At 40.4% G+C, this 13,859-nt stretch overlaps 1 protein-coding gene across 1 annotated transcript in view; it reads left to right on the plus strand.

The window, feature by feature from the left end:
• The first annotated feature begins 8,757 nt into the window (after positions 1-8,757).
• The window catches only part of LOC139714806 (androglobin-like), a 76,918-nt gene continuing 71,816 nt past the window's right edge, over positions 8,758-13,859 (plus strand). Inside the window, 1 exon segment of the mRNA XM_071626461.1 lies at positions 8,758-9,266. Within this exon segment, the coding sequence (XP_071482562.1) occupies positions 8,758-9,266 (509 nt within the window).

Raw genomic sequence — 13,859 nt, forward strand, 5'->3', positions numbered from 1 at the left:
TTGACCCAGCCCATCCCTGTTTATCTTAGTTTTAAAACACGAAAAGAGCACATCCCTCCTGAAGTGCAGTGCTTACACTGACATGGCTATAATATATCATGGAGTCACGTACCAAAATTGTCACTATTGTATCATCATAATATGTGTAGAACATTCCTGATTAACATCAAATCAAATGGTTTAAATCACATAATACTTATAGCCTTTTGTTCTCTCTGCGTTACTGACCTTTCATTTCAATTCCAATTTCAATTTCAGTTTATTTCGGCATTTTTTCTTTTCAAGAATACAAACATACAAACAAGAAATACAAAAAAAAATACTGTAGAAATTTTGGGAAAAATTAGACTTTTAACGAAAAATCAAGTTTTTCAAACATATTCAAGAAATCATTTGGATACAAACTACAGTGAATAATTATTGATGTATTTTCTCTTTAATGACAAATCATTCATGGCAAGTTCCATCTTGCGTTCGTAATGAACTTTGTACTACTTTGTTCTTACGAAGCACAGAAGATGGATGTTTGCTGTATCGTAACACATTGTTTCTGAGATGTCTAAGTAACGGTTTGATACATGAGTATTCGCAAAAGCCCAACCCAACATATTGTTATATGTATTGCCCGGGTTCACGAACTTGTCGTCAATAATAAAGTTGAGAGTTAGAAATCTTTGTCTTGGTCAAAATCAACTTCTGATATGGAGAAAAACACAAAGAAAAGTGGTGTAAGACATCAAAAAGGGAGAGAAAATAGTGCAGAGTAAAATTTCTAGCAGCATAGAAATAAAAACGTGTGTTCTTCATTTGTAATTAAAAAACGAATGAATGAAAGAAAAGAAAGAATACAATATGAGTGCGAGATAAAAATGCATCTATGCAAACAAATATATTTTTGTCATAGATTTACCAAATTAGTTGGTAGAGTTTGTTGGAAGGTTTGTACAGTGTCTCGGAAGGCTGAAACCCTACAAAAACAAAATGCAATCAATAGACGAATATTTCTCCTAAACACAAAGTGATTATGAGAAAAACGTATGTCAGAGGCCCATAAATTTGTTAGAGTCGTGTAGCGAAACGTAAGTTGCAATTATTCCGGTTACCATTGTATCAACCAAGAGATATCTAAACAGCTCTGAATATTCAAAATCGTTGCTGCCGTAACTGTGATTGTTGCGACTTACAACAACGTTACTGCAAACATCTTTCTGCAACGGGCCCAAAGCTGACTTGGTATGTGCTGCCTTGTTCTAACTATTTTTTGGTGACGAGCTCACATCCGCATCAATGCGACGCTCATCAGTAAGTCTGCCCACTATCAAACTTGTTGATTTCCCATGTGGCCTTCGGTCGATGAGTTGCCGTGCAGAATTACCATATATTTTCTCTCTCTCTCCCTCAAAAGGATTATTCATGCGATAATGATTGCCTTGAAAGATCGCACTCACAAAATTGATTTTCCGAGCTTTGTGCGTCTTCATGAAGCGTTGCTATGGCAACGGGCAGCCCGAGATTACATCCAGGTGCTAATCACATGGCATCATGCTGTTATGCCTCATTCCGCCGGGATGAAAACTGTAACAATGGCAACGCGCATTTTCAACGCACTCTGCCTTTGTATACTGTTATAACAAATGCTAGTGATATCAGTTTGTAGAAAATGTAACACACTATCAATGCAGTGAAAGTATGTGTTACTCCTGTAAATAGTCATTTCTTCGAGCTGTGCTCTTTATATATCCTTCATTGTTGTCGTTGTTGACATTTTGTGTGTCCTTATTCATCCATGAAACGGATATACAACCTTACTTTTTAAACATTTCATGAGTGACCTATTGGTTTAGTATTTGCGACACTTCGATGGCACCTTGCTACCAAGATATCGTCTTGCAGGGAAAAGAACACAAAGAAGAAAATCAAGTAAAGATGGGAAAGTCTCCAGCCAGACACAGCTCAAGTCAGAGCAAGAATTGTTTCAACATGATTGAAATTGTATGTAAAGGACAATATAATTTTGTAGAGTGCAATTTTCCCGGCGTCAGGTGAGGAAATATACGTTGGAAAACAACGCATTCGAGCCGAGACATGTGCATATGGAGGATATGATAAAATAATCTATATAGACAAACCATGTGACAGAATAACAGACAAACAGAGTGGCAATGTGACAGACAGACTTATTGTATGACAGACACAGACAGACCGACATGCAGGCTTTTATGTGACAGACAGCAGACAGACAAAATCTGAAGACCAAAGGACAATAGCGCGACATAGCAACAGTAATCAAGGATTAACAGAAATCTCAGACAATGTATCAGTAAAGCATATAGGCCTAGACACAAATTCTTTATTCTTGTAAACCGCCCCGCTATTCGTTTCCCCTTCATCCCCCCCCCTCCCTCTCTTCCCCCTCCCTCACCTGATCCCTTCCCAAGGTGAGTTACTCGTTACGCACTGGGTGGCGAGATATATTTGGATGACATTAATTACAAGTACATTTGAGATCCACTGCTAAATACTTTGGGCACACATCATAATGACTTACGGAGCACAATGGAAGCAAGTGGCCGAGGGTGACCGATCGCCCTGGGAGCCGTACCCCGGCCGAAAACATGTCCGCTCTTCTTTCTTTCTGGATACTTCAGAGGGAAAGAAAGTCAATAAACAGAGGGTAAACACAGTATACTCAAAGCTTCAGATCGGTGGCATTTTATAGACACTGCTGGGTAACGAATGCAAGTTACAACTTATAACACGCTGAGAGACTTGCTAGATTTGGCAGCGATTTAAACCCCCTGCGATGAAAAAGTCTTGAAAATGTTTCGTCATATTGCTTGGGCATGCTACGGTCGATTTTTCATCTCATGCACGACGTGATCGATATTTGCTGGAATAGACATTTCTCTTTCCCTAAGTAAAATGCCTCGGACAGCTGGCGGTAGTAGCTTTACTCGATCAAGGTAAGTCCAACGCATGGCAACTGTCTATCTGTCTATCGATAGTGTAGACCACTCTCACTTCCACAAGATTCCAACCTTAGACCGTCAGTAGGTATATGAGAAGTTCAAGATCAAGCTCAGAAAAAATAAAAAAACGGCTTCTGGTAGTTTCGCATCGTGTCGATGGAAATCTACAAAAAGTTGTGTCAGCGTTGCTGGAAGTTAAAAATTGTCAGCAGCATTGCGCTATAGAGTTCTTGCTGATTCACAATTGGAAGATCTGGTATGGGACCATTTTTTTTTTGTTCACCTTTTACACTCAATTAAGGAACAATTCTACACTGTGTTTTAGTTCACTGTATACGATGAACAGAGCGAAATCAGACGAACAGAGTGGTAATACTGGTTTCATCAATTCCGACCTAACATTTGAAAGTTAAAGTTGGAATTTCCACAATATGTTTGATCTCGTGTCCGATTTCGTTTAAACGTCTACCATTCTCTAACATATTTCTCCATTAAATACAATCGATTTAAAAAGGCGATTTGCACTTCGATTGCATTTCAAGCTCGATGCATCTTATCGTCTGGATTGGATCAAAAAGCGTGTCATAATGTTGCCGCAAGTTATAAATCGTTTGCAGAGTTGCACCCGAATTCTTGAAGATCTTTTATGTCTTAATCGTATAAAGCCTACAAGTAACAACCATCTGTTTGTCATACCTACTCACGATCAACGCAACATTGAACCAAACGCCCTTTAACATATCGCATGAGCATCACATTAGTCAGATTGTTGTAGCAAAAAAAAAAAAAAAAAAAAAAAAAACTGCTGAAAACTGCTTATCCAATAGTGGCGAGCTAATGGAGTAAAATGGAGTCAAAAGGGGCCTGAGCTTTCGATTCCAGCAGAATCTTCGTCAGAGGTCAAATGACCTGAATTTTTGACACATTATTTCCTCACACTGTGCAAAAGAAACACATTCCCCAAGCGATTTCATCGTTTTTGCCCTATACTATAGTATCTAATGCTACTATAGGTCGTTCGATGACGAAAGCATTCCTGGGCCTTGTTTCATAAAGTTGTTCGTAAAGTTACGAACGACTTACGAGCGACTGGTGATCAGTTCTTGTGGTGAATTATTGAAATTCTAGTAAGTATAGCACATCGCAACTGATCAGCAGTCGCTCTTAAGTTGTTCGTAACTTTACGAACAGCTTTATGAAACACCCCCCTGATTCTGAAGTGTTCATGCTGCTATACTTTATCATGCACACTGATCCCTCAGTGGTTTTGCAATAGACCACGATAATGGTACATTGCTCGTTAAGCCAATCAAAGCTTGGGAAACACTTCGCCGTATACATCAACACAAGGGCGGTCTTCATCATTATTGTCATTGTTAACGAACTTGTCTGGATTCATACACGCCAATAGGGTAAACAGAAAAAGAATAGACGCATGATAATTCGCCTCCCGGTGTAGAAGCCCCTTTTGACATCAAGACATCGGTTTCCAACAACAAAAAACAAACATATTAGTATTTTTATAGCATTAGTTGTACGGCAATGAAACAAGGGAAAAAAAGATCGTATAAGATTTAATCTGACATTAAGCCTATACGTAGCACGAGTCTACTATGAAATCCCCAACTAAACGGTGTATTTTCAGTATTGGACCTGGTATAGGACGCGGAGTTTCTTGGTTTCTTAAAACGCGCGACCGCCAAAATAATCTAATTGGACAGGTGACCCATACAGTGATAGATAGTCCAATAGGTCCATACCATGTTATTCATCAATCATTACCAATTCATTCCCCTTGATGGTAATTATCCTGATTTTATATCGAAAAAAAAAAATACATGTGACGACAATGTAGTCTATGATGACTCCCTATGGACTGGCGTCCTGCAAGACCATTGCGTTGTTACCATAAAGTAAAATAAAACACAATGTCTCCTCGTTCAAATCACACTCAATACAATAGTTTGAATGAGGATATGATTATGGAGAGAGCGTTAGATGCATTATATAATGTTAACATGTATTTTAGTGAAAAGAGACATAAGTTACAGAGTAATTTTAGTGCGATTTGGAAAATGATTCCCCATTTTTAATGATCATGACTTATCAAAGCTTAGGTTTCTGCACAACACCGAGAGAAGATTCATATCTTTCAAAGCAAAACTCAGACCATGAAGTACAATAATGAACATAATATGGAAAGGATCATTTTCATAGCTTTTTGATATTAACTGTCATAATTCATGATTTACAAATGATTCACTATAAATCTCACAGTATCTGTTTGAGAGAATAAACTCAATCCATAATGATGATATTGATGGAGGTAAAAAAAGGATTGTTCATTATCTTCAAATTCATGTGCTTTTTAATGACCTGTAATCATTTTCAAAAATTGTGAAGGCTGTGAGAAAGAAGTACATGTACAATCTTTTTACACATAGGTATCTTTATAAAGGAAAAAAATATCGTTTTCTACATTGAGAAAGTAGACTTTTGACGAAAAGCCGGATTAAATGCCATTGCCATGACACCAAAGAGCCCTGTATACATTCGAAACCTGGATAATGTCCTCTACTTTATGAATAGTGGCGACAAGGTATTCACCGTGCTTTGATTAACTGTACTTGTGTTTGTTTGTTTGTTTGTTTTTCTTTCTTTTTTTTCTGACTAGAGTTGGAAGGTTCTCTTTTTATAGGAGGTTCCGCGTTCTGATCGGCATGCGTGTCTCTTTGGATTTGCGTTACGTAAAGCTCCCCAGGGGAAACCTTCCAAGGTTGCCGTTTTTAGCCTTCTTCTTATTCTTTTTCGCTGCATGAAGAAACTCAGTTGTCTCACTCTTCTTTTATTTCTAATGGTCAGAATCAGTCATGGATGATCTGAATTTTCCCTCTTGAGACGACAAGGTACTAGTACAGTCCAGTACAGTGTGTATAGCAGGTGAAGTGACGCCACGGGAGAGTCGGTCGGTCGTGTCGCCGTATTGTCCGCCGCGGTCCCCGCTGGAAATGACAAATCGAAGCGTTTGCTGTTTGTAGTGCAAATAACAACACAGAGGCGAACAAGAAATACTTTAATAAAACTCTTCAAAGTGTCACTGTAGTCTAACATCTCGGCCACCCGAGTTACTGTACGAGTGTACAAACCACGAGTTTCCGGATGAATGTCTTGTTGGACTTGTTGGTCCCAAGCAGACTTCAAGTGCATTGCCTATATTGACCTTGTCTTTGTGATGCACCATTCTTGCGAGAGTCCTGCTCTGTTGCTATTAGAATCGACAAGACTGATGATCGACCAAGACGGCATAATAAACAAACGCTTATCAAGATTCAGAGATCTTACTTTAAAGCGGGTTCACCATCGCTACAGGAATAGCGTCCGATCACAATAATGCATCTTTTCTCTCTCCCGTCCTCTTTTCTCACTTATTCATTATTATCGGGAGTTGTAAATCCTCTGACAAGCATTCAATGACGGTGATTACCGAGTGGAATTAGTCGGACATTCAGAGAGAAAACGACTCGACGGACAGTATACGTCATCAATCGGAAAATCGGGGGCGTGGATATTGTGGAATACTTTGACGTGTTCGATCGAAGGTGTCTCTTTCGTGTTGGTCAGCAAATCGATATCAGAGTTGACAACTTCATTATTGCATGCACGGACCCTGCGAGGTCAAGAAGGGGCAGAGTAGTCGGCGGATCTCCAAGAATCGGCTCTCACAAACCGGGTGCGTCTCGAGCCCTGCTTTCCTGTGGAAGTCCATTTCCCGGCAAAAAGCAGTTCAACTTTATAAACTTTAATATACAGCATCATGAGAACAATTTAACCGCCGTCGCAGAACAGTAAGAATTCTTCTTCAGGTAGACTTGGATCAGTAGCCCACAAACCATCTGGCCACAAGCCAGTACTCGCGCTTCGTGTAAATCAATGACACTGGACTAACCATCCGATTGTAAGTCTTAACTTCATTCGGCAGAGAATAATAAGACTTCTTCATCTAAAACGATAAATCGGCTAATGATCTACCCACCAGTCGACTTGACAGTTGAATCATTTGCTTTCTTGCTAAAACATGAGACGCGAATACACATCTCGTCAGCATAGTTACAACGTTGCTATGAAAGAGATCGTCTGCTACAAGCTGACGCCTTGGGGTTTACGTCTTGGTCTATGAGCACGCTCAGAAACGACAGTGGAGTTGGTCCATCTACACCCATACATGACCATTCAACTGAACGATTTGGAAAGGAATACCAGGCGACGGGGATTTTCCTTGACAATAGACTTGAAAGATAAATCAAAGGAGTATTAACCAGTCGATAAAAGTTTACAATTCCAATGCAAAGCCGTCGTGCGGCTTGAACGTTTGCATTATCATCATCCCGTGAACAATAGAATTCCCAACGCCCGTTGGCCAACCCATTGAAGTAAACGCGAAATACACAGAATGTAGTCATTACAGGTGAAGTGTAATCACTTGTTTAATCACAGACATTAGAGCAGGAAGTTTGAGACTTTGAGCCTAGTATACCTAGAAAACTTGTTGTGGATCCTACAATAATTGCAGAGTACTGTCTCTTTCTCCGTTTGAAGATGACTGCAAAATGAATGTGCAACATCACTTAATCGCCATTGAAACATTGTGAACTTCACAACTTGTTCGCCTGGAGGTGACATGTCTGAAGTGACCATTGCACCTGCCGAACCGTGGAAGTCTCTCATACGGTGGAATTTATGAGGATTACATTTCGTGTGCTTTTTAAAGAGTTACATGCTTCGTATTAAAAAGAAGAAAAAAAAATCATCACGCTGATTGGTCCATATAATCTACCTCGAGTGATCCGTGATATTTTCAAAGGAAATTTTGTGTATTTGTTTTGCCTTCATGCTCCAAGAATCAACGTTCACGTTGGTGTCACCTGCATGCACTGTAACTAATTGATGCGATTTTATCCACGTGAGCTGATCATCAACAAAATCGTCTGCAAAGTGGTCATGCCATTGTGCCGGTGGCAAGTCACTTTGACAAGTGCTAGCTCAGTCTACTCGCCCTACAGCAGTGCGATAACGGCGTCTGCATGACAACATCATTGCTAATAACCAGTGAGGATTAATAACGTTCATTTTATATTGGGAGTCAGAAGCTTGCTCAATTAATTACCACATTTGTCATGATATTTTAATCTTCTTTGAGATGACTGCGTGGCCGCAAGCAGGACAAATCGGCAGTGGGATCGAACGGAGAAATATAGGTGTGCAGACCCTCTTTTTATTTCTATCATGAAGGACAGAGAATAGAATATCGACGCAGTTGCTCTCTGACCGTGTCGTTAAAACTGATAATTGTTATCAGCGCAAACATGCTGCCTTTATGAACCAGCGCACGTAGGTGAGAAAACAAACGCTAAAAATCGAGTGTTGGCTTAGTGATGAGCAAACATACATGAAAATATCGCCCATGATCGGAGAGATATCATAAATATTTCTATATCACATCATGTACACAGCTCCTGGGATTACACCCCTCTTGCTCTGCAAAGTGATAAGCTACAAGCAGACAAGATTAGTGTCCTGTGAAAGAAACAATCTTAAAGACAATTAAAACAAAATTTATAGCAATGCAGTGATTGTAGGGAGCAAGGGTTTCGCGTTGCCACAGTAAATAGTGATGTACCTACTTCAGTGCAGTACAATTTGACATCGCAGACGAAAAGTGCTCACGTATATAAGATTTTTTTTTATCGGAAGTAATCAGTTCTAACCAAGTGCAAAAGGCATTCGCGCCATGTCGTCAAAAGGAAGAGACAGACGACTCATGTCGCGTTCTCCGAATCCAAACGGACCACGAACAGTCGGCGGCAGTCATCTGGCCGCCGTCGACCACCCGGTCGTTCATCAGAGCGCCAACGGCTCCTACCGACGTCACGTCGAATACCCTGAACTTCCCGTCACCCTCGACGAGGTGTATGACAGGGCGGCGAAGTTCACGGACAAAATCCTCGCACGCCCGATAATCTTTTTCGATGACGACGACTTTGCCGCTGGAGAGCTCGGCGAGTTCTCGCATTCCTTTAAGGCGCGAAAAGGTCTGGAAGCCAAGCGACTGTCCGGTGACCGACGAATGACAGTCGCGGTCGGTGGCGGTCAAGGTCGTCTGACCAGACTACCGTTGCAAGGGGGGAGTCACGGCCTGAGCGACTTGCGACGAGGAACCATCGCAGCCGGACACGGCGTCTCCTCGGATCTGCGGAGATTTGCTGCATTTAGTGAGCTGGAGGATCGCGAAGAGTGAGTGTCAGCCTGCATGGTTTCAGGGCCCATCGAGTACTGCCTGATTTGATCTCAAAAAGACGTAACCCACACACTAACACACCCACTCCTACCATCCGTTTAGAAAGTTGGCTCCCTTTTATAGTAGAGGAATATACAACACTTCTTATACACCCTGAATATTCTAATCTTTCCTTTTCTTGTGAGAGTGCATCTTGAAAATAGTCTATTGGATTTTCTTTCGATTTTCAAGTGATCCAGAGATATCACCCTTGATAATACCCAAGGATTCCAACTTATTCACTTATGCGATTTTTTATAACGCATTGGAAGAGGAAGAGAAACTTAACGTGCAGTTTAAGGTCGACTTAAACAAATAGTCAAAGTTGAAATCAGACATAAACTAATAAGTTCTGAAGTTCCAACTGTCGTTATGCAAATTTTATAGGATGATGATTATTATCATCGTTGATCTATATACACGCAACCGTCATCGCTATCATTTCAGTTGGCACAAACATGCACCTCTATAGTTTAGAGGAGCTTACCCCAAACTTCCTATATAATCTGTTCACTCCCCCGATAGGATGCAACTACAAATTCCTGTGTATAATATTATCTAGTTCAAGTCCCTCCTTTTGCCATCAACTTTCCCTTCATTAAGAGTCTTTTCCATGCAATTTCTTCCAACGATATGTCAAAAAATTCGAAACTTTCGACGTTTATAAGGCTAACCATGCACAGGAGCGGATCCAGGAATTCGGTCAAAGGGACGCCATTACAAAATTAAAGGGGGAAGGGGCGTGCAATTAAAGGAGGGGGTGGACGTCCCCCCCCCCCATTTTTCTATTATTATTGTATTTCTTTTTTGTTTTAACAAAAAATAAAGGGGCGCGCCCCGGTGTGCCCCCGCCTGGATCCGCCACTGCTGATCATAATCCATTAATCCTCTCATACCTAATAATTTGTCATGTGGCTTTCCATGAGACTCTTACCTGTGCACATAAACATTTACTTTAAAAAATACGCTTGAGAACTCAACAAGACATTGCCGCGGTGTGTCGTGATAATGTCCCATTTCGTTGTTGTTGTCGTTGTTTTTTTTTTGGGGGGGGGGGGGAGGGGAGGGGATCGACTTGGTAGCTTTTATATCACCTTAAAGACCTAATCCTTACAATATTTGTGTACGACGAACAGATCTGAACGGTTATGACATACTTACTTTATCTATGATACACGTCTGGCTATAATAGTGTCAGCTGGTAAAGTCTGTAAGGTGTTCGTGGTTGCCGGATTTGTTAATGCTTTTTGTCATCACCCACACCGTGCATTTCTTTTGTGAGGAAATGTATATTGAATTTGCATACATATCGGGAAGCCTCTCTCTCCATTTTTTTTTTTGTCTGTAAACGACACAAACGAACAAATATGCAGCCGTTTTCTTCCACCTGAAAGTTTAGATTCCATGGATGCCTTGCTTTGTTTATCTCAATCAGTACCAGATAGTCAATGTGAACTCAATAACGATAATGGAAGTGTATCATATTGATTCATGGATGGTATACAATGGAAGGTATATATCTATAGCAAGTGTCAAATACAGTTGTGTCATTGTGAAGTTTGAAAGTAAAATGAAACCATGCCTTATACGGCCACCTGCCGTATACGGCCTCTTAAAACAACCCCCAAGAGAAAAGACCCTGTCAATAGCGACCACCTGTCTACGGCGGCCATGCCGCCTCTTTTGTCTCCTCTGAGTGGCCGCTATATAGACAGGTTTGACTGTAAGAAACCGTGTAACTGTAGATACAAGCAATTAACAGTTTGTCACAATGGCAACCGGATCATTGGGATCTTGAAAAGACTTCAAGATAGACCGAACTATTACAGAGGAATAGAGAAATATCTAAGAATAAAGAAATTATGAACCCACAGAGTTCTAACTAAGCATATATATATTATATTCTAAAATCAACAAATGAAATGAATATTCAAGGGAAGAATTTGCCGTTTGTCGTGAATTCAGACTCAGTACCGTGAACAATACCGGGTCTGATTATCATATTTGAGAATAGAAAAGAGAAATGTCGCTCAAATACTTGGACAAATTATACTGAGCGCGGAGTAAATTAGTTCACAGTTATCTATTACATTATTTTTTTTTTCAGTTAAGATCGATATACGACCACTGAGCGAAAGACATTCGCTCACTCAAAACAGTAAACCACGAATTGCAATGTACTATGACTGCAAAGTTAGTAATTCGAGATCATTTAGCCCCTATCATACCCCCCCCCCTTATGAATGGCATTGGATATCTTCACAATGAATAAGAAGGCCAATATTCATTCATTCATTCATCAATTTATTCTTCTCAGTTGTAAGTTATCAGCCGCTCTTGCACTTTATTTTTTAATGTATTAGACGCATTTTTAAACACGACAAATAGGGCCTTATATGTATAAAAACTTGCAATTTTGCGTTATATAGATACACACATATCACATGTGAGAGCAGTGTTTGTCTGGCGTGTAAAGTGTTTAGCAACATGACATACATTGGATACATAAATGACGATATACAATACAGTATAATTTTGCAAAATGATGATAAAACCAATATGTTATAATGATGCCTTGTTGAGTGATATTTTTCACGTAATCTGTGATCTTTGATAGAATTGAAAAACCAGGGAGACCACATTAAATTTATAAAGCAGTTGTTTGATTTCGATTTTGAACAAAAGACAAAGATTATCTGACTGTCGTTTCTAGGATATATTGGATAATCAATGCTGAAATAATGAAAATAATCAACCCTCAAAACATCCTCCCCACTCAACCCCCATCCACGCATAATCATATATACACCATAACACATTCGGAGTTCGGATTGACATTCGGATTGACGCAGTAACTTTGCTTTTAATATCTTCACGTTTAGCTTCTCTTTCGAAAAACCTTTACCAAAAGAATCTACTTAGTGCTAGTAGTGCATGTAACGGGTGCACTGTTGTTGTTGTTTTTGCTACTTTTTATTTGTCCGCTCTCATATTTTCCCCACGCACTGTAGATAATCTTTATGGGTGTAAATTGAATCATAATTTCTGCAGCTCTTTTGTAAGCATACACCATGTACCATGCAGCGGCTAGGATGCGCTTACTCCCTTCTGCGCTTGCGCAGTGAACTCCCGTCTAAAAAGTATGACCCGAAGTTCTTGACAACCATCAACGAAAATGTCGGCCTTCTCGGCAACCAAGCCAGCGTCGTAGAAGATTTGCATTTCGATGCTGTAACTTTCACCCATGCGTCAAAGAATCCTAAACGCATGCAATCGGGAAGATGGCTTCTAAACAGGCCAAGGAAAAGAAATCTTCGAATAGAGTAAATTCGGCTTCAAAGCAAGAGTAAGTTAGCATGCAAACAATCGCCGCAGCTCGCAGCACTGACGAGTGGCCAGTGCGAACGGGTTGACAATTGTACCGTAGAAGTACACGAGTCCTCTGTATAAACCGTCGAAATCGCATAGCATAGACCGACATAGACGGCGAACCGTAATGTCAACAAACGATTCGTAATGCTCTTTGCTCTGTAATGCGACCTGTACTGACTATTAAACTTTGGTGACATGTTGAGAGTCCCGTCTTTGTAGTTAATGTTATCCAGTGTGGGTTTGATTCTTCTTTTTTTTTCCAGTGGTGGTCCAGCTCTCTCATCAACAAGAGTCAACTCCAAAACAAGAGTGAATTAGCCAGACTAAAATTTCTAACATGTGGTTCTGTTTCATTGTTGAAAGTTAACTCTAACGTGACATGCTGCAGTGATCTTCACACTTTGTAATGTTATTGTTATCCATCATCAATGCATCAAGTTTACAATTCCAGTGATGATATGGGGGGGGGGGGGGAATAATTCAACAAAACATCAAAGTTTTCTTCTGTTTAAGTGCAGGCTTCATGCTAACTGCGACCGGCCCAACGCGAAGTATAACTGGGTACAAGGAGCGACCCGCCCAGGATAAGCTTCATGCTAACTATGCTGTGCACAGCCCTGTTGCTGTAACTTGTTACGCAAGTGTTGCATGGCATTTTGGCTGGGCTAGCTTCATGCTTGAAGATATTAAACGCACTGTTTTTGTGAGGGTAGGCCTAGGTGCATGGGTGGCCATTTCACCAGGTTAGCACCTAGCTCTCACCGATGAATGAATGAAGCGGGGTCTTTTACATGTATGAATGGTGACTCTCTCACACACGTGCACATGAGACCTCCATTTTATGTTCTACTCGAGGGAACACACGGGACCTCCATTTAATGTCCTCTCCGATGGACAGCGTTTTCACCTTTGGTCTTGCAAGACAAGCTACTTTAATAGAGGGGATGGTATGAATTGTTGCAGTACACACAACATTTCTCTGTGAGACTCGGGAATCAACCTCGGTCCTTTGGATCTGGAGGCAGCATGCTACCAATATTTATTTTACAATATAGGTTCTCCGTGCCCATGCTGATGATATTGAAACACATAACCTAAACCATGTTACCTTAGTTTTGAAAATACATTGTACCATGCAAAGCTCTCAAATGGTACCCATATATATAGAACACTTATTATGGAGA

This window comes from Diadema antillarum, unplaced genomic scaffold (genome assembly GCF_040938485.1).
Source record: "Diadema antillarum isolate AM-2024a unplaced genomic scaffold, OU_Dant_1.0 seq00002441_RagTag, whole genome shotgun sequence".
Classification (NCBI taxonomy): Eukaryota; Metazoa; Echinodermata; class Echinoidea; order Diadematoida; family Diadematidae; genus Diadema; species Diadema antillarum.